The sequence below is a fragment of the Varroa destructor genome, unplaced genomic scaffold (genome assembly GCF_002443255.2).
Source record: "Varroa destructor unplaced genomic scaffold, Vdes_3.0 BEIS01000005.1, whole genome shotgun sequence".
Lineage (NCBI taxonomy): Eukaryota > Metazoa > Arthropoda > Arachnida > Mesostigmata > Varroidae > Varroa > Varroa destructor.
The window spans coordinates 37,107,852-37,126,704 of NW_019211458.1; the positions used below are offsets into that span (position 1 = coordinate 37,107,852).

At 37.8% G+C, this 18,853-nt stretch overlaps 1 protein-coding gene and 2 long non-coding RNA genes across 13 annotated transcripts in view; 1 reads left to right on the forward strand and 2 right to left on the reverse strand.

The window, feature by feature from the left end:
* Positions 1-15,975, reverse strand: part of LOC147755635 (uncharacterized) — a 56,991-nt gene extending 41,016 nt beyond the window's left edge. Inside the window, exon 1 of the long non-coding RNA XR_015327938.1 lies at positions 15,752-15,975. This is a non-coding gene — a long non-coding RNA (uncharacterized LOC147755635). The remainder of the gene's footprint in view (positions 1-15,751) is intronic.
* LOC111251470 (glycine receptor subunit alpha-2-like) overlaps positions 1-18,853 on the forward strand; it is a 60,057-nt gene that overhangs the window by 34,185 nt on the left and 7,019 nt on the right. For all 8 annotated transcript variants that reach the window (XM_086989631.1, XM_022808062.2, XM_086989629.1 and 5 more), the window contains 4 exons: positions 965-1,055; positions 7,562-7,637; positions 9,814-9,896; positions 15,975-16,133. In XM_086989631.1, the coding sequence (XP_086845757.1) occupies positions 965-1,055; positions 7,562-7,637; positions 9,814-9,896; positions 15,975-16,133 (409 nt within the window). The remainder of the gene's footprint in view (positions 1-964; positions 1,056-7,561; positions 7,638-9,813; positions 9,897-15,974; positions 16,134-18,853) is intronic.
* Positions 740-15,493, reverse strand: LOC111251472 (uncharacterized). Of its 4 annotated transcripts, none has more exons than XR_015327935.1 (4): positions 15,152-15,493; positions 4,905-5,321; positions 1,960-2,060; positions 740-1,551 (listed from the first exon to the last, which is right to left on the reverse strand). It is a non-coding gene; the product is annotated as an uncharacterized LOC111251472 (long non-coding RNA). The 4 variants fall into 4 exon arrangements; XR_002673798.2 differs by having other exon boundaries at positions 14,543-15,493; XR_015327937.1 differs by lacking the exon at positions 15,152-15,493 and adding an exon at positions 13,841-14,143.

The window sequence follows — 18,853 nt, forward strand, 5'->3', positions numbered from 1 at the left end:
CAATTTAAATCCTTCATTTCCAATCGGCGTATGATACCTAGTAAATTTGTTCGTGCAGCTAACGCGTGTACTCTCGACAGGGTAGCAATGACAAATTTACCTCGATATCGCTTTGTTTAATATACAATTGTTGTCAATTAGTAGCGCTTACGGCCGTTTTACATGTATCTGTGTCACGGATGAGTTGAATTCTACTAGAAGTACGATTATAATCTAGAATATGGAATTGGCCATCTTAGCTCGATTATGGTGTGCTAGAGGATTTAATTTTGAATCACTGCTGGAACAGATAATTCATACAGAAAATCATCTGTATTAGTTCATTCATCAGCTAGATCACTCTGATTCCACATGGATCATTTTGATTTCTAGATAAAATAGCACACTTACGTTAACATTGTCGGCCACTTTTTCTGATTTACGTTAGAACTGAATAGATCTGTCGAGTAAATAAATTACAACTTCACAATGTACTGTTTCGTATCGTAACGGACAGCCTGATAAAACGGAGCTGAGTGATAGGAAATATATCGGACAGGCGATGGACTTTTGTGCGAGATGTACATTCATACGAGTAAACAAACTAATCCAGCTTCACGTATGTCCATTGAAGATATTCAGTTCATGAATTCCTTAGGTCTAACGACTTCAGTTTGTAAGCTTTATATTACTTTAACTATAGATGGAATATTGAATTGCAAATACGCACGCTCGAATTAGAAGAACTTAGGCCTTAGTATGTTGTCGAACTTCAGTTTCGTATGTAGCAATGTTTCAATTTTATTTACCAGGCATCGACTTCAAAACGATCGTTAAGCCCATTAAATGAGCTGATCGAGTCAATAACTCACTAAACATGTCTCCCACTCAGTTGGTTCCATCACGAAGTACAATTTCACGTTACCTATGATAACTACCTATCTAGCTAAATGTGTGTGTACTTTATGTTTTGTTGCCGATCCAGGACCACAACAACTTCCATCTTGACCTCAACGACGCCGACATTATTAAAGCGGTTTGGAAACCAGACACTTACTTCCCGAACGCTAAACAAGGTAGGTGACTCTATATCTACACGTACGCAGACAGACCCGTATGCATAGATAAGCGTAGTACTAATGATATAATGTTCGCATTGTCTGGAAGCAGTGAGCATTGCACAAAGGGATGATTTGTCTATGGTTAGCGTCTCAAGTTCATAAAAAAAAATAACATTTAATTACATACAATTGCATACAATTACAATCGGATCTAAGTGCTAAAAGACGACGTGGCAAGAAAGTTCTTTTTTGTCGACCGTCGTCATAGACTGGTCCGATTACGTAGCCGGGTTTACAATTCGACGATGTATCAGTGACGAGCGTAATCGAATAAAATACGGCACAAAAATTCACTTGCAACAATGCTGTCATAATATATATATATATATATACGCTTCTAGATGTACGTTAGGAAGACACCAGAGTTGTCAACACATAAGAGCTATGTCGTTGCGAAGGGAGGAAGAGATCAGCCAAAAAGTATGAGATCTCAGTGTAGCTCTGTTTGATCCTGCAAAGACATTAAACCTGCATTTATAAGAACACTTGGTTATCGTTTAGGACAGCCTGCACGGCGTTCTAAGTAATTAGCTGCTATCGAAATACAGCGTGACTTTTTAACCTCATATGTGTACATAGCTATAACCGATATACACTATGAAGCCTTGCCGAAGTTATCTGCGCTCATAGCGAATGTTGTAACCGTAACTCAAACATGTCTCTGTTGACGCACTGAAGGTCTTAATGATATGTCAAAACCACTTATTTCTCTGGTATTTTTCAAATTGTCTCAACATTATTAGTGACAATTATTATAAATCTAAAATAATTAGTATTTATTGTTCGTTACGTGTTTGCCGCCTAAACAGAAAAATATCTGCTCCCTACAACCATTCCTGACTTAAACCGATATACGTACGATGTAACCAGTGTTCCATCTTGCTGAAGAACAAATAATATACAGCTCCGGTTTAGGTCCGCGGCGCCCTCGCCGCTACCGCCTTCAGCTGTAGAGCCAACCTTAAAATTTACGAAGTTTGTTTTATTCTCCAGACCAAGCATAGTCGGCAGGTCATGACCTTCCGATCGGAAAAGCTCTCAAAAAAAAAAAAAAAAAAGCGGAAAAGCTCTCCACGGGCTCCAGAGGCGTTGTAGATTCGAATGGTCAATTAATCGTTGTGTTCATTTTCTCTATTCTTAAGTCAGCCGACTTCCGCTGGCTCTAGAAAAGCTTTTTTGCCATCGGACCAACAAAACTTTGTTCCGTACGCTGACTCGTCACTAAGGGTAGTAGGCCACTGCCCGTAGACATGGTTTGCGGCCCCAAAACGGTCCAATGCATCTGTGTTGCATGCGCGTTTTAAGCTGGACGGGAATGAATACGCTTCCATTAGTTATCGCATGTAAACCAGCCTGCATGTCTGCGCAAATCAGCGAGGTGTTTATCGGCTTGACTGCATCACTGAGTTAGCTGTCGATTTCCGAATTTATAGATTATGTGTCTGAAAGTTTTCAAGTTACAGCTACAGTTGATTGCTACAGGCTACAGTTGATTGGATGAGGACATAACTTGACGGGTGGATAATATAATTGCACCCTTCATGCTGTAATGTGTATTGCAATGTAGTGTGAAAATAGGGGATGTTATCTGAAACAATATCGTAGAAACGAAGCTAATTGGGTTATGTACGCAATGTATGCGATATTGTTGTGGTAATACGCAGACGCCACAATGATGCATCTGCTCCTTCGATCAAAGCAAAATTTCACCATGGTGAACATCGAGCTATTTCTATCAGTTTTTAGCAATACCATATGATCATGAGATATTGGTTTGCCCTTCGTTATTTTTTTGTCTTAGACATATTTGCGATAGCATACTGATCTCTGACTGCCATAATTAAGTAAATAAATAGCCTTTTACTATGATTTGGGTACAAACTGAAGGACCAAGGAAAAAACAGGTTAAAAGTGCACTAAGCGGGTGATGCTTATCTTTAGGTTCCGGTAGAACGTCCTTGGGATAGGCGGATCAGTGAACTTACCTCGGCTTCTATTCAAACATTTAAGATAATTATGGATAATGGCGACATGTTATTAACGACGATGACTTGGGCATAGACTATTGACAATGGAGGTATAAATAAAAAAATAAAGATCGTTTGTCTAACAAATTCAGGCTTGGCTTTGCTTGCCTAAGACATCATGCTTATAACAGGAATCGTCTGATTAGGCATTTTCAGAATTGACATCCCAATCTGCTGCAAAAATAAATAGCGAGTCCAAATAATGCCGCTTTGCGACGGTTCAGTCATGAAGCTTACGTCGACAGCAAAGATATGAAAAATCATTTGTCCATGACGAACTTGCATAGAACCAACATGAAGCAGGCCTTTTATGATATATGTGGTGTTCTAGAAGACGGTACATTCCTTGCCGCTCGGTTTTTCAATTCCAATGTATGCTTCATCAACCATATATATCTTCTGTCAAAGTGCCCTACCAGTCTAACGAAAAGTATATTATGGTATATATTGAAGTAGCTAAAAATCTACACCGTGATTAGTTAGCTAAAAAAGTATTATTGCTTCTTATTCTACGTCGGAAACTTATCGAGTCATTCAATACTCGGTGGACACTGCAATGTTTATTGATATGATGGCGCTAGTTGTCGTTCTCCACTCGGACATTCAAAGAACCGCCCATCTTTGCTGAATCGAAGACCACTCATTAGACATTATTAGTGTTTTAATTCAAATAACTTATCCGCGCATAGACTTATTTCAACGTTAATTGAATGAATGTCTGAATTGGCAAAAACGTTGAAATGAGCCTTTCAACAGCTAGATCTAGATGAGCTTAATGAAAATATGGCACATATCTCTATATCTGTTCATCGCGCCCATGTGACACCGGGGTGAAATTGTATTCCGAGGTATTTTTGAATGATAAGTATAAACTGGGAAGTTGTTACGGCTAATATGGCGAACATTTTAGTTGAGTACTTTTTTTCGAAAATATGGAAAACATTTTTTTTACTTAAAGTGTTGCTCTACATTAATTCATTGCACCAATCGATAGACGAGCGGATTAAACATCTCCCCACAGTTATAGTGAATGTTTCTGCATGGAAAAAGCCAAAAACCGAATAGTGACCCTCTTGCTAAGATTACAATGGGACAAAATTGTTTACATTGATATTTAGGTACAGAGGTTTTGTCAGTGTTAACTGAGAGCTCTCCATGAGCTGGACTGAAATGCAATAATTTTCACTTGAAAATATTCTTTGTAAGCTTTGGAGTTTTTTTTAACACCACTCGATAAATTTCGACGAGTCGGATCTACAATCGATGTTTTTGAGTGAAATTGTTGAAAAACCCTGCTGGCCGTATCGGTTCGTAAAAATAGAGCGAAAAACGATTTCAAGTCATCTTTGAGCAAATTTCCAACAAATCTAAATTGGAAAGCTAAAGCGGCAGATATAGAATTAATTTTCCTAATTAATTTTCGGAAAAAGACTGCCAAAATTACAAAAATACAACAAAAGATTTAAAAAAATTGTAAAGTTTAAGTGAGCTTCCCGAAACAAAATGAATATGCCAACGGAGACATACCAGATATCTGCGTCTTCATTCAATGTAATACATGTATATATCTATTACTAGAAAATCAGAAAGGTAGAAAAAGATTTAAAAAAAGGAAAGATGAAGGAGACCGTCAGGCCCAAGGGACATCCCGAAAACAGTCAACTTTCATTGGATCTTGTCTGTGTAAACAAAAACTACCTTAGGGCTTGGTTACGTCGTAGGAACATAATTAGCAGATCAGCCGATTCAGTCAATCGCGATATATATTAGAACTTACATCCCGTTTGTTCCTCAGATGTTGATCAACGACCGGCCCCATTCATCCGCGTCCCGAAAACAGAATCAGCCAATAATACAAATGCCCAGTGATCACGTCGTAGAAATGCACCAAAAGTCAACATATTATCACCGAGGCAAATTTAGACTTTTGTTAAACATATTCGAACAGGCTGATAAAAGAGCAGCAAAAGAATAACGGCTTAGGCAATACGTATCTTATAGTTGACGTTAGGACTGAGTATAAGTAAGCTAAATTAATTATATCAATGACAGAACAGGTGCAGGGTGAAGCCCACAGGACCGTCTGAAAGTCTTAGGAAGTGGGTTTGTCTTACTCCAAACGTAATCAGACTTATTATATCTGGATCGGAAGAGATTTAACCTGGTGAGATCGGCACGCAAGACGCATTTTTTCCTAAAGGGTAAGGATTCATAAAGCGTAACGTTAGTTTGAGCGTAATCATCATTTATCACAGTCTGATAAATATCTGGGAATATTGGGAATTTGTCGAAGGCTGTAAGGTTGTTCGTTTTTTCAAGCTCTACAGTATGAGTACAGCATAGAATTTGGCGAGAAATGTTTACGATATAGTCGAAAAATGATGATTTTAGCCTAAATGATTCACATTTGATGACGTATGAACCATCTCAGTTTATTTTTTAAAGCGTGTGAGTACTTTTTTTGAAGGGTAATTTAGTTTTACTATAGGAAGCGTGATGCTAATTCAGTTCATTTGGGAAGTCACTGATAGAATCTCTTATATATGTCTATGAGAAAGCTCTAGGGGCTAAGACAGGCTAAATGTTAGAAGGATTGTGTGAAGAAAAATGTCTTCTCTTGACTAGATGGTAGCTTTGATGGAATGAGTCGAAAAGTTATATATGCTCCTATGCACAGATGTTAGCCGTCAAGTAAAGAAGAGCAAATATTTTAAAGCTGGATATTAATCATGGTCGATAAAACTTGATGAGTTCAGTAAAACCGCCAATAGCATGTCCGTATGTCTAAATTTCAGTTTCTGAACTAAGCATACCGTCTAGGGAGTGATAATTTAACATAGTGTTTTATACGGGAATGATTTGTAACATCAGTCAGTAGATTCTGACAAACTGAATGAAATGCAATACATGTTTCTGTACCTAAAATGGGCACTTCTTGAGTGAAGACGGCGAAAACTTTATGGTCTCGGTTTATCTATGTAATAATACGTTTCAATCCGTTTTCGTTAAGTTTGTTGAGCAAGTTTTTAATAACTACCAATTGAAAAGCTCAAACGGGTAATTTGGAGTTGGTTTTCGTGAAAAGCATTGTCTCAAAAGCCATTTCATAGCTGGGTGTTAACAAAATATATGTAAGTATGTATTATTAACAAATGTTTAAAAAAAAATCCTTAGGTTTTGATAACGTCCCAGAAACAGAATCATTATGCCCGAGATATATCAAGTATTTGTGTCTTTATTGTTAAAGTTTTAAATAAAAATTGATGGCGTCTCAAGAACAAAGCCAATGCGTCAAACAAAATCCACATTTGCAACTGCATAATACAAAAAATAAAAGTTAAAAAACCTTTGAACCTCGGTGACGTCCTGAGCTTAGAATCAATACACCAAGCAAAACATACACATCAAATGTCTGTCGAAGTATTTATTTTATCATTATTTAGTGGAATACGTAACTATGTATTATGAAAAGAACAACAGTAAAAAGCCTACAAGCTCTAGCGACGGTGTGGAAACAGATTCAAGCTTTATTTGATATAATCGAGGAAAAAAGCAGTTTTCCCTATTTTTAACTTCAGCTTGCGCTAACACCCCAGGCGTAAAATTAATAGATCATTGACCCTATTAATCGCGATGTCTTACGTGAAGATCGCGAAGATTACTTGATTCATGTATGTTCCTAAGAGGTTGGCCCATCCATATGCACCCCGACACAACAATCATTCCAGAGGCCCCGTAGTCATGTTATAGAAATGTATGAAATGCGAACAGATGAGAACAGGCTAATGGAAAAAAACTGGCTTGGCCAAGGTGATTGCAACGCGATAACTGCTATGCATGTTCAACCTATAATTTTTGTTCACCTAATTGAAGGTTTTAGGTTGGGTGAATTAGCCAATGCAGGACAGGAGCACCGGTTCATCTAGTAGAACCTGTTACTAATAGTTTCATATTAAGCTACAATTGCCGTTGGAGGTATATTCTTCATTTATTTGTAATCAGGTTCTATGCAAATTTCCTCAATTAAGCTGGAAATTAGATCAAACATATTTAATTATCCAACTGCATTATAGTTCTGCTGTGTCAATATGACCGGTGCTTTTAACCCATAGGAGCACAGGTATACCTGTGCTTCTAATAACATTAGTAATAATATTAGAATAATATTCAATACATATAAATTCACAGTGATGAAACGCATCTCTTTGCAGACACTTAATCGATTAAAAAATTTAGGGATTGATTGAAAGAATTTAGCTACATCTGCACCTTGCTTCACTGATGAAAAGGTCTAAAATGACTAGAAAACATAGATTTTTATCAGGCTAATCTTAATAATATTGTTATAAAGCCAGGTTTACAAGTCGACCAGCTCGATTTTCGTATGTACAAGGGGATTTTATTTAAGTAATCATCATTTGGATTTGTTTTCAGGAGAGTTTCATTACGTTGCAGTACCAAACGTTTTGCTCCGCATCGGCCCCAAAGGACGCGTCCTTTACGTTCTCAGGTACGTCAGCAGCAGAACTGCTTCTAGCGTATCAAAAAGAGTGCTAAAATCTATTAGCCATTTCAAGCTCTACTATTTTAGTCTCTAAATCATTGTTATTAACTTGACCATTATGTACAGGTGCCTATTATGGTAAACCCTACGATATATTCAAAGGTGGGTGGAGTTCCCCAAACAACGTCGTACCACCATAGCATTGTAGTAAGCGGACACCAGTTTCATCAATGTTATTTTCTTCAATGCCATTTTACTATTGAAGCTGCGAAATGCTCATAAGTGTGCGACAAATAATCTTTGTCGTGCTCAAGTTACCAAGTTTCCAGTACTACCTAGAATCAGTTCGATGAAGTATCGACATCCTACCCTGTGAAGGCCTAGATTTTGTATTTTTTTTTATCGTTTGTGGTGCCTCTTCAATTGACCATTATCAATGGTTTAAGATAATGATGCCTTTCTTGAAGCGGTTGTACTTTCCGTTATTAAGTATCCTTCTAGCAAAAAAAGGAAATAAGCAACTCAAACTGTTCTTTTTTTTCTGACTAAAAGAGGCCTTTATTCTCCTTAGATAGACCTGCAGTGTCCAATGCAGAGGTAAGAATAAGGCCATATCATACTCTAACCTTATAGATAAGACTTCATAACCTCACAGCGAGAATGCATCAATATAAAACAAAAGATATTAAATCAATTTGCGGCCAAAGTTTCATTCTTTAATAGGTTCTGTTGAATCGTACCGGCAAGGTTATATAGCTTTTCAATACCTTTTTAATTTTTACCCAAGGTAAATTTATGATGGTAACATGATTGTTGATCGTGCGGTAAACCTTGTGACTAAAAATAAAGGGCTTTGAAAAAAGGCTACGCATACTTAACAAAACCATTCGTTTAAAATACTTGTGGTCGACAGCGACAAAAAATACAGCTTATACTGTCCAAAGCTTATGATCACATAAGGTCTTTATGCTATAGAGGGTCGAGCTTATATAACCCTATTTTTCTACATACATATACATTCGCACATAGAACAATGTGGGACTAATGATAGATGGGTTGACAGCACAGCTGTTAGAGTTTTGAACGTGTGACCAGGAGATGTCTTATTTTGGGTACTACTAAGCAGACGAGCACCGTTTTTCAATATGCGTACATTGCTTTCTTAATTTATCTTGGCAAGTTCAGGCGCTCGTTCTAATGTAATAAGTCCTAACAACATCTTCTTACAAGGATTTATTGATGAACAGTTTTATTTACTGATTTAAAAGGTTAAAAGTTTCGGAAAATTTTCCGAAACAAATAGGCTATTGGATTTAAAAAAGCGGTCATATTGCGGCAGTTACAGGTAACTATGTGCTTCAAATTAGATTGTATTAACGTACCAATAGCATCTTACGTTCTACAGGAATCTCTGAACTGCGAAGAGATCTTCCTGAGATTGGCACTGTAGTTGACAGGACAATAGCCGAAAGTCCGGCTTGTCGCAGGCTGCTTTGTGCCACAGAACGATTTCTTCTTAGTACCCCAAGTTGGATCAATTGTTGTTCGCTTTTTAACGTTTTATAAGATTCTCCATGTTAGTTTGGTATATACACCTCTGTTGGAATATCCGAGTTTCCTTAAGTTTAATGTATATATATGTATATATATATATATATATATATACGTGTAGATAAATCCTAGAGCAACCTAAAGCTTAAAAAAATATTCTTAAGGCGCTAGTTCAGTTCTCACCCCTATGAACCTCATTTATACAAAATCCTTTATAACCAAAAAGGCATTCCCTGTACAAATGTGCAAGTAGTTGTTCTATTAGAAGTATGTATCGACTCTGTAGAGCTGTTATAAAAGAATACATAGAATTAAGACGATAAATCGGCTAATTATGTCCGGGTTATACCACGTGTGTTCTATCGTAAATGCTATCTTAGACCCACATACCACTTAGTTTTCCTCAAACTTGATTACGCATTATTCGAATCGGCAGACTAGAATCTAATAGAAAGGTCTGCTACACGTAAACTCCCTTAAGCTGCCATTGAAGCGTCAGCGTATCTGTTTATTGAAACAAACATCATTTGAAACCGCGGATGTTACCGGAGCCGACTTGACCCGATCTGTGTTTGAACTGACCCTATATATGGTATTATTGAATTACTTATTGAAGTTAACAAACTTTCAGATTAAAACTACGTTTCTCGTGTATGATGGATCTCACAAGCTACCCACTGGATACGCAGGAGTGCTACATTGAACTTGCCTCATGTAAGTTACTTCTTCATGTACGCCTATGTTGCCAATATTGCCATATAATTAGTACGTAGATGCCATACATAGCAAAAACGCATTCATACTATAGCATATACATCAGAGGAAATGATGTTACTATTTACTGAGTTTTTTATCACAGGGCAGAGATCAGTAGTTTGACGCGTTTGGGAAAACTGTAAACAACAGTTTAATGAATCTTAATATCTAATGTTGCTATTGTGCTGCATATGACGCATGTAACCTTCCGGCCTAAAGGATGGGTGTGTAGATGGCAAATCATTTGTTACAAGGCGCAAGACAACAGTTCTAAGAGTAAACCGCAGCCATGCTTTAATACAAGCCTGATTTCTACGGCTGTTATTTACACCTACGAGGAACACTATCTGGCAGGGAACATGGTAGAACTACTATGCGCAAATAACATCAATATATAATAAGCGTGTGTTCGTCCTGTGATCCAGACAAGTCTAACAGTGAAAAGCCCGGCACATTTTCGTATCAAGCATCAACAGCACACGGTAACGATGCTACGTAGAGCTCAGACTAAGCTGCACAGTATAACGCATGACACCATTGAACAAGCGTAGCGGCCTTACTTCAGAAATAGATAGATCAAGCATTTATTTTTTTATAAATCAAATATCAAAATTATGGACTTCGTCACATAAAGGTTATGCCTGTCACTTCGCTATCCTACCAACTAGAAGTGAAACACATGCGTAGGGTAAGTGTCCTTAGTCGACCACATTTGTGTCCTGTCGGACTGTTGTTGTCTCACACTCACAAAGACGGTTGCGTGTGCTATTTCAACAAAGATACTTCTACAAATTTTAGCCCATAGAACTTACGAGCGTCATAGCTTGAACTGTTTCTACATTGTTATTGAAGTTGTGCCTATGTTTAAAAACCTGTGCTCTTAATTTTGTATATAAATGAGTTTTATAATCGTAACACCTTTGGCTTGCTCATCTCTTTTGTGTGTATCTTTTTTATATATCGTGAAGGTAAAATCCAGCGAAAACTTTCCCTCGACAGTATTCTTGCATGCTTTTTTTGTTTTCGCATCCAGGTTAACTAAGTAATATAATCGAATGATTTCGTTATCGAATGATTTAACTTGATTACGTGCCGTACCTGTCCACGCGGCCGAAGCTTAAAGGATTCCTTCAGTCCCTATCTCGCTTCTTAACGCAGACTCGTCATCGGCGACGTAGAAAATCATAGGATTTACGCCATCTCCAGTTGTGTGACAATGGCTGTTAATAAATCTACGGCACTAAAGTAATCATCCACGTGAAAATTTTAGTCCTTGGCCGACCTTCGGTCCAAAACGTCTTAGAACTTTCGGCATGCACTACACCTCGTAAGTACCTTGCAACCTCCGTGCGTACTTCCAGTATTGTTGACATGTGGTTCTATTTTTCCTAACATAGGAGATATCTCTCCTTTTTTTACTATCCTACTATTCCTTTTCAAACTAGGCTTTTCATTATGTCAATGTCCATCATTTTGCTTTAAGTGGGAAGAATAAGCTCTAACATCATAGCAATGTCTCAATAAATATAAGCATATGTTCGGTGCCACAAAGTCGCACTAGGCAAGTTGTCGCAGTACCAGATGCACTGTCTTTAAGGTGACCTTCTTCGATCTCTTTGATTTGTTCTGTGAAGTCTAAATACGTTTTCTACGATTATAGTACCACTTGACCCCTGTACTAATATACTGAGGAAAATCCCGAGAAATTACGCAAGTTTTTACTAATAATCGAACCCAAAACTTGGTGTTCGCATCTCACTCACCCCGCCACTGTGCAAGTAACTTACAAACTATTTTCTCGCTTACTCGGTAGATATCAGTGTACATACATAGTTCTATTGCCAGACGGTATAAAATTTAGTTCTTTTGGTAATTTCATATTAGTGCCTTCAGTAAACGTCAAAAAGGCTACATTTGCCAATGCGGTATTTACTCTATGGGAAACGGATGTCAGGTCATTGTACTTCATAGCATTCGTAGCTTTCGATGCGACGTCAGTTTTTTTTTTGTTATGTCATTCCCGTACCTTTGTTTTTGTAATAGTTCTCTGTGAGAGTCTCATTCGGTGCTGACTGTAGCCAATTATCTAAATCATGAATTTTGCAAAATTGAATAACTTCGAAACGACTTTTATAGCCTAGTTCTTGTTTTTGATACTATTTCAAGAATACGTGTTTCTATGTAAAACAGTCCGCATTTGTTTAAAACTATTTTGTATGTATCTAAATAACAAGCTTGATGGTTCAATGCTCTTTTTTAAAAGGCAAACAAGTTAAAGTGTATGTTACTGTTAGGATGGAGTATAAGAAAGTCACCGCACAATTATAATACTAATATATCATCATAATAATAATATCAAAAAATAACATTAGCTATTCTTATTAGCGGCTTGAAAACCCGCCAAGGCTATATTGATACGAAGGACATGTGGTAGAAAAAATATTTATTTCGCAGACTTTTATGATAGACGCCAACTGAACACGTAACCTTACTTCCTCAGTAATTTAACTTAGTAGATGAAAATTATCAACGCCTTGCGTTATTACAATTTTGCACGAATGCAGACCGTCTATAAAAGAACTTCTTCAATTCGTGCTCATCTAACACAAGATTAGCTAGTTCCAAGTACCCACAAGGTCTATGCTGCGGTTCTAATCATGTTAAACGAATTTAAGCCTAAGTAAGCCACAAAGCCTTTACTCGTTACTACAAACTAGGTCCGTCCGCAAAATTAAGTCCGGTACAGGTCAGAATAACGGAAAGTGACCAGCGTAAAGCTCCATTATCCTAAGAGCACGATAAAGCCAGTCAAAGCTGCAACTATGGAAGCTGGCCGGGAAAATAGCCACTAACTTCCCCTTTATTCCCATGATCTCCTCTTAAGATTCATTGTCATTCATTTGCGTCACGTACGAGTACCGTCCGAAAGAACTGCTTTAGGACCCTTTCCAAACAAGTCTTTCGAAAGTGCTCAAGTACAGGGTGACAATTCTATAGTTAAAGGAAAATTATATTTCACGCACTCCGTAGCTTATGCATAGCTGACCACTGTACCGCTTCAACATGGAGGCCCTCTTAATACGTTCCTTGTTTCAGCCTTTTCTATTAGGCTAGATATATAACAAGCTACTAGCGGATACTTCACAGATTGTTGCATTAAACCTTGTCTCCGTATGGACAGCAAAATTCTTTTACAAGCCGTCTTCCACAACCCCAAATCTATTATGTAAATGAATACTAGCAAAAGAGGTGCTAGTTTTATTTACTCATACTGGTTGTGTTGGTGGTAGCACTTTTTTTTTTCTCTTTTTGTGCGCTTTTTATTATTCTTTTACACATTTATAAAATACAAAATTAAACTAATGCGCATTAATAAATTTTTTGCTGTTTTTCTATGGTGCTGAAATTTCCCGCTATTCATCGCGCATAGTTTTGAATTTGTGTAATGAGAACAAAGGTATGATAATGTTCCCGTTGGGTAAAATGCAATCCCACAGTGAGTTGATATGAATAACTGAAATAATTAAACATATTCAGTGAGCCTTGGTAAAGGTAGAATTCGAAGTTTTATGGTTCGATTCCTAAGTCATCAAAGGTCATCTTCAATCGTTCGAAGCTTCCTTCACATAGTCTCTTATAGATTTGCGTAAGCTTAGCATAGCATCCTGCGTACGCTAAATCGCTAACATTAACATCTATTCAGGTAAAATGTCATACTTCACATACACGAATACTCGTTTGCTTTCGGAAACTCTTAATGAAAAACTGACTGTAGTCGTCTAAAACATTACTGTCGCTATTTTACATACGATACATATTTCTATCGATCATGATAGTTCTTTGTTGTTAAGTCAAATTGAAAATTTAATACTTTCTCTCTATTAACTTGTGTATTTGCTCACGCGGTCAACGAAGCAGCTCCTGGAGCACACATACCGTTCTTTAGATTAGGCATGTTTTTGAATATACGATTTCCTATCCGAACAGACATATAGTACCACCGTAATATGTACACCGTTAGCGCTTTGCTCATATCTAAGAGTTTCGATAAAAACGTATTAGTTAACGAAAGCAATAGGATATTATCCATCGATAATATTTAGTTAAGTTCATTGTGGCGCTCACGTCTCAATTTATATTAGCGCTTTGAAAACAGATTCGAAGTACTTCGAAGTATATCAAGGTGTTAGTAAACAGAGCGATTCGAACGCCACTATTTGAACGAACTGCGCATTATGCGAGCATAGGTAATGGTCCCATTTGCTGGCCGAGTCAAATAATATCGTTCCGTTCTCGAAAGAATCATATAATTTTTGCCTGATTATAGTTCGTTCAGCGTTGGCGTAAGTCATTTCGATTTTCAAATTTAGTGGATTCGATCAGTTTCTTAGAAACCATCGTGTAGTGCAGCAGTTTAATATGTAGAATACCAATAAGGCTGCAATATAATTCATTTCATCATACGGAATAAAAAAGCTGGTCACTTTCATTCGCACACAGGCACAACCGATTGGCTAGTGTTTTTCGTAAAACCGACAGGAAAACCATTGCAATATAGATAGCGTGACAATTTTACTTATTAAAAGCAATATTGTTAGCATTACCTTTCGCCAGTTTTTAATCAGCGCCTCGTTTTCTCAATGCGTGTAGAGCACGAAAACCAAAAGCAGCGGGCACTCAACTACAGCTTCCTCTCTACTAATTGCTTCCCGATAGGAACTTGCATAAAGAAAACAAAGTGATGCTGTTTACCATCTTGACTTGCGAGTTGTGAAATATTTATTTCCCTCTTGCCCGAAAACAGCTCTACAGAGCTCAAACCTAGTTTCTCGTACGATTAAAAAACCTACATACTCTTGCAAAAATAGAGGCTAAAACAATACGTGTAGCGAAATGCTCGTCTCTAGTGGCTCTAGTTTACCATTTACTAGCCATTTGTTGCTGGTTAGGAAAGCTAAATATGACTAAAAATACATCGAATTGCCTCACAACCAAAGTAGCCGTTATCGTACCAATGTTGTCAATTAGCTGAGTGTTTTTTTTTACTGATAGATACCCTGAAGTCAGAAACTATTTGGTAGTCCGTATGAGTTGGAACCCTATAGGATAGGAAACAAACAAAAATACGTTGATAACGCCGCCGGAGCTTGTGTATCTGCAACGATACGTAACTGTCAAGTCAAATAAAGACCTGATGAACGCTGTCCACTTACCCAGTTTAGCAAGATCTTAATTGAACATAGACTGGTTCCCCAGGGCGATCGTTTGATTCTAGAATCGTATTTTCCTCAAAGCTCGTACGCAGCGAAGCACAATAAATAGTTTAAATGATTCAGATAGGAATTTTTTAAACGTTGCGTCACAAGTAATACAAGCTATCCTGGCAACAAGATAAAATGCGACGTAATATCCTTTCCAGTCTCGCTCTTGAAAAGAACTGCAGCCCGTCATGTTAGCGGAGTTGATTTCGTCTAACACTAAACCACCATCTGTCGACGTTACTAAACAGGGAATAGATAAGTCAACAAATATGCCAGAGACGAATCATATATATCCCTAAAAAATCGATGTTTTTATAATTGGGTGACAGCCGGCACGTTAGTGATTGTTCGACTTCTGCTCCACAAGTGTTTATTGTTTTCGAAAGTAGTGCGAGTAACAGATACGAGCCTTTCAAATCCGCTAACATCAAGGTGCGGTTATATATGTATTTTGATAAGCTAAGTAAGCGAAACCATATTGCTTTACTTGTTTGCAGCTAATTCGCAAAGTAATACGTTGGATCTATGAACCGTTAGCACGATTTAACTTACCACCGATGATACTTCGAGAATTTTCCGTCGACTTTGACATCATGTTTAGCAACGTTGCAATGGAATAATTCACTCACTAGAAATAATTTGGTGGACTGCATGGGATTCAGTGCTCCGAAGTACAATATCCCGAGGCCGAGGATTTATGGTCGCGTAGCGTGAAACAAAACCAGCACAAGACATACAAAAGTCCTGGTTATTGTCTCGTTGTCCTATATTTCAGTTGCTCGCACCAAAAATGACGTTCTTCTTCGCTGGAACGATACGAAGCCTTTAAGTTTTAACCATGGCATCCGGATGGCGAATTTTAAACTTGAGCATGCGCAGTACCTAGACGCATGCGTCCGAACGACAACGCTGCTCCATAATGCGCCAGAGCATGGTAGGTACAATGAACGATAATTAGAAAAAAAGCTAGAGACAGATAAACAAACATGCCTTCACGAAGGCTTATCCTACGTAAAATTGTTTGCGTAATTTAACAAATAGCTGCTAGATGCATTGTAGAGCAATATACATATGTACGTGCACGAAGACATGTAGCTTCTATTCATTGCTGTTCGTTTGCCTATGAGATAGGAACCTGAGTTTTATTCTTAGACAAGGCTAAGTTGTATTAGAGTTTCGAACCGACACAACGAACAAATCGGCCGACGCAGCAGACAATTGAGCCAATAAAGGAAAACGGGACAATTTCTATAATTCTGCTGTAACTGCTAAATGTTAGACAAAAGGATTCATATTTTCATCCTTTATCCTTATATTTTATGTACCCCGTCGTTTTCCATATATGAACTTTTTAAAAGACTTCCTTATCAGCCAATGACAATGTATTTTGCTTCTACTCTGACTGCATATTCTTCATATTCATTTTCTATTAGACACTGTCAGCTAATGACGGGCAATTTTGAAAAATTTCGCTATAAAAAATTGTCACCAATTTGTCAAAAAGGGAATCGAGGAAGGTCCACGTCTACGTCGCACGCGTTCTATGCGAGATTCTGATGGGTCGTTTGTCGGTTAAGAGTGTACGTACAATTCTATGCCGTTGTAAGCCATTGTGTTTGTTTAAAGAGAAACCAAAAGCTAATCCAAAGAATTTCCTATGTAAAGTTAACGGGTTAAATAGATATACAAAAGGATACTGATAACATAAATCGGAACTTTCGGGCATGTCGTACAATTTACGAAAACTTGAGAAACGGTTCCACTATGACAAAAGACGCACAGATGATCTTTGAAGATGTTTATGCCGGGAAATTTTTTTGCTGTTTTATTGCTTTAAGCTCGTTTGCTTAGAGGGCCTGAGGTATAAGGCAGGTGATAAATTACTTCTTTTCATACATTCTTTGCCTTTATTACTAATACCAGTACATGCTGCAAATTATATTTCAAAAAGATTTTGATATGAAAGTTGGTGGTAATGACCTGATAGATGTTCCCTTTATGTTATACTATGCTTCGTATGCTGAACATGTTTATATATCACAATACAGTTCATACAATCTAACTTAATTTATTAACTTTTGAATATGCGTCGAAAAAAACACAAGGATATGGCTCGCGTTAAATGTTAAGGCAAGCATCTGTTTACGCGGCACATTTATAAGTACTGTCTCCACTCCTCTATAGGCAACACCGCAATATAAAGAAAACGTAGTTCGTATTCACAAGATCTCGATGCAAACAACTCTGCATTGGGTTCTGGGCTGTTGCGTGTGGCAATAAAGACGTCTACACGTTCTACATCATCAAGCCAGAGTCTGCTTTTCATATTTTACAAAAATCGCTTATAAAAAGAAAAAAAAAATGCTACACCGTGCCAAAACAAAAAAGCAAGGGACCGTCCTGAAAGTTTTAGGCTTATGCATCCTCTTTTGCCATGGAGGATCTTTGGCGGCAGATTACAAGATTACGAGATCCTACTGCTGCCATCTCGGTGTTTTTACGATTCGGGTCGCCTGTAACTGAAAGAATTGCTACGTGGAGCTATTAAGCCCTTGTTCGGGTTGGTTCCCAGAGATTGTATCGGAAAAGCCGTTGTTCTCGTGCGTGGTAAGTGGATAAAGGCATGATGGGTTGATGGAAAGGGAGCTGTATTTGTGTCGTTATGCTGCGACACGGACAGGGCGTGATATGAAGCGGATTAAAGGCTGAAGTCAGGGAAAAGCCAGATGGACCGACACGTAAAGGGCACCAGCAAGAACGATCAAGTGTACAGAAATAACGACCTGATAGCGTTGCTGGTTCGTGGTAAGATCGAAAGGCGGTCGAAGCAGACGAAGAAGAAGATGGAGCTGAAATAACGTTTTTTACGTTCATGTGTCTGCGTCGTTGTTCCCCGTAACGGCTTTTAGTAGCAAAGAGACACATGGGAGCAGACAGATAAAGTTAAATCTTTTCCATTTGAAAAAGACGCGATATTTGTCGCAATCGTTATCGTAATTTCCTAAATAGTTCTCGTTTTTGCTGTTGCTTGCGTTACTGAAACCGGCATTAGATTTTGGTAGGGCTAAGTAAGAACAACGGAAGGACGCTAAATATAAATAAAATATAAAAATTAAGAATTTCTGAGCTAGATTATTTATGTACTATAAAACAACCATCTATTTACGGAAGTTAGTTACCTTTGGTGTAAGCAAACTGACGCGAAGATTACTTGCAATGGGAAAGCAACAGCCGTCCGCGGTGGAAGCGTGCGTCATCACAATATAAAAAGCGAGACGCATCAATACGTCTCTCTTCGAAGTCATATTTATAGCTCTGGAATGATTTTGCATGCGGTACTAGTAAACAATTTAAAGCTTGTAATGTATCACCTAGCTCCGTTATGACTTGTTGATCTGTAGCGTGGTGTATAATGAGAGCATGTTATTCAATGTGGTTGTTCATGTATTTGTAGCAATCACTAAGCCGTCTAAATGTGGAAACCAACATTTTGGAAAATCCGTAGGTTGTCAGATTCTGAGCACCACTTTAATTTATTTTATAAACATTCTGAGACTGATTTTTTCTCGGAAATGTCAGGGGAGGGTCAGCGTTTTAATCAACTTGTGTGTTTCATGTTACTGTCTATGACCATTTGTCGCTTCTTAGTCATTT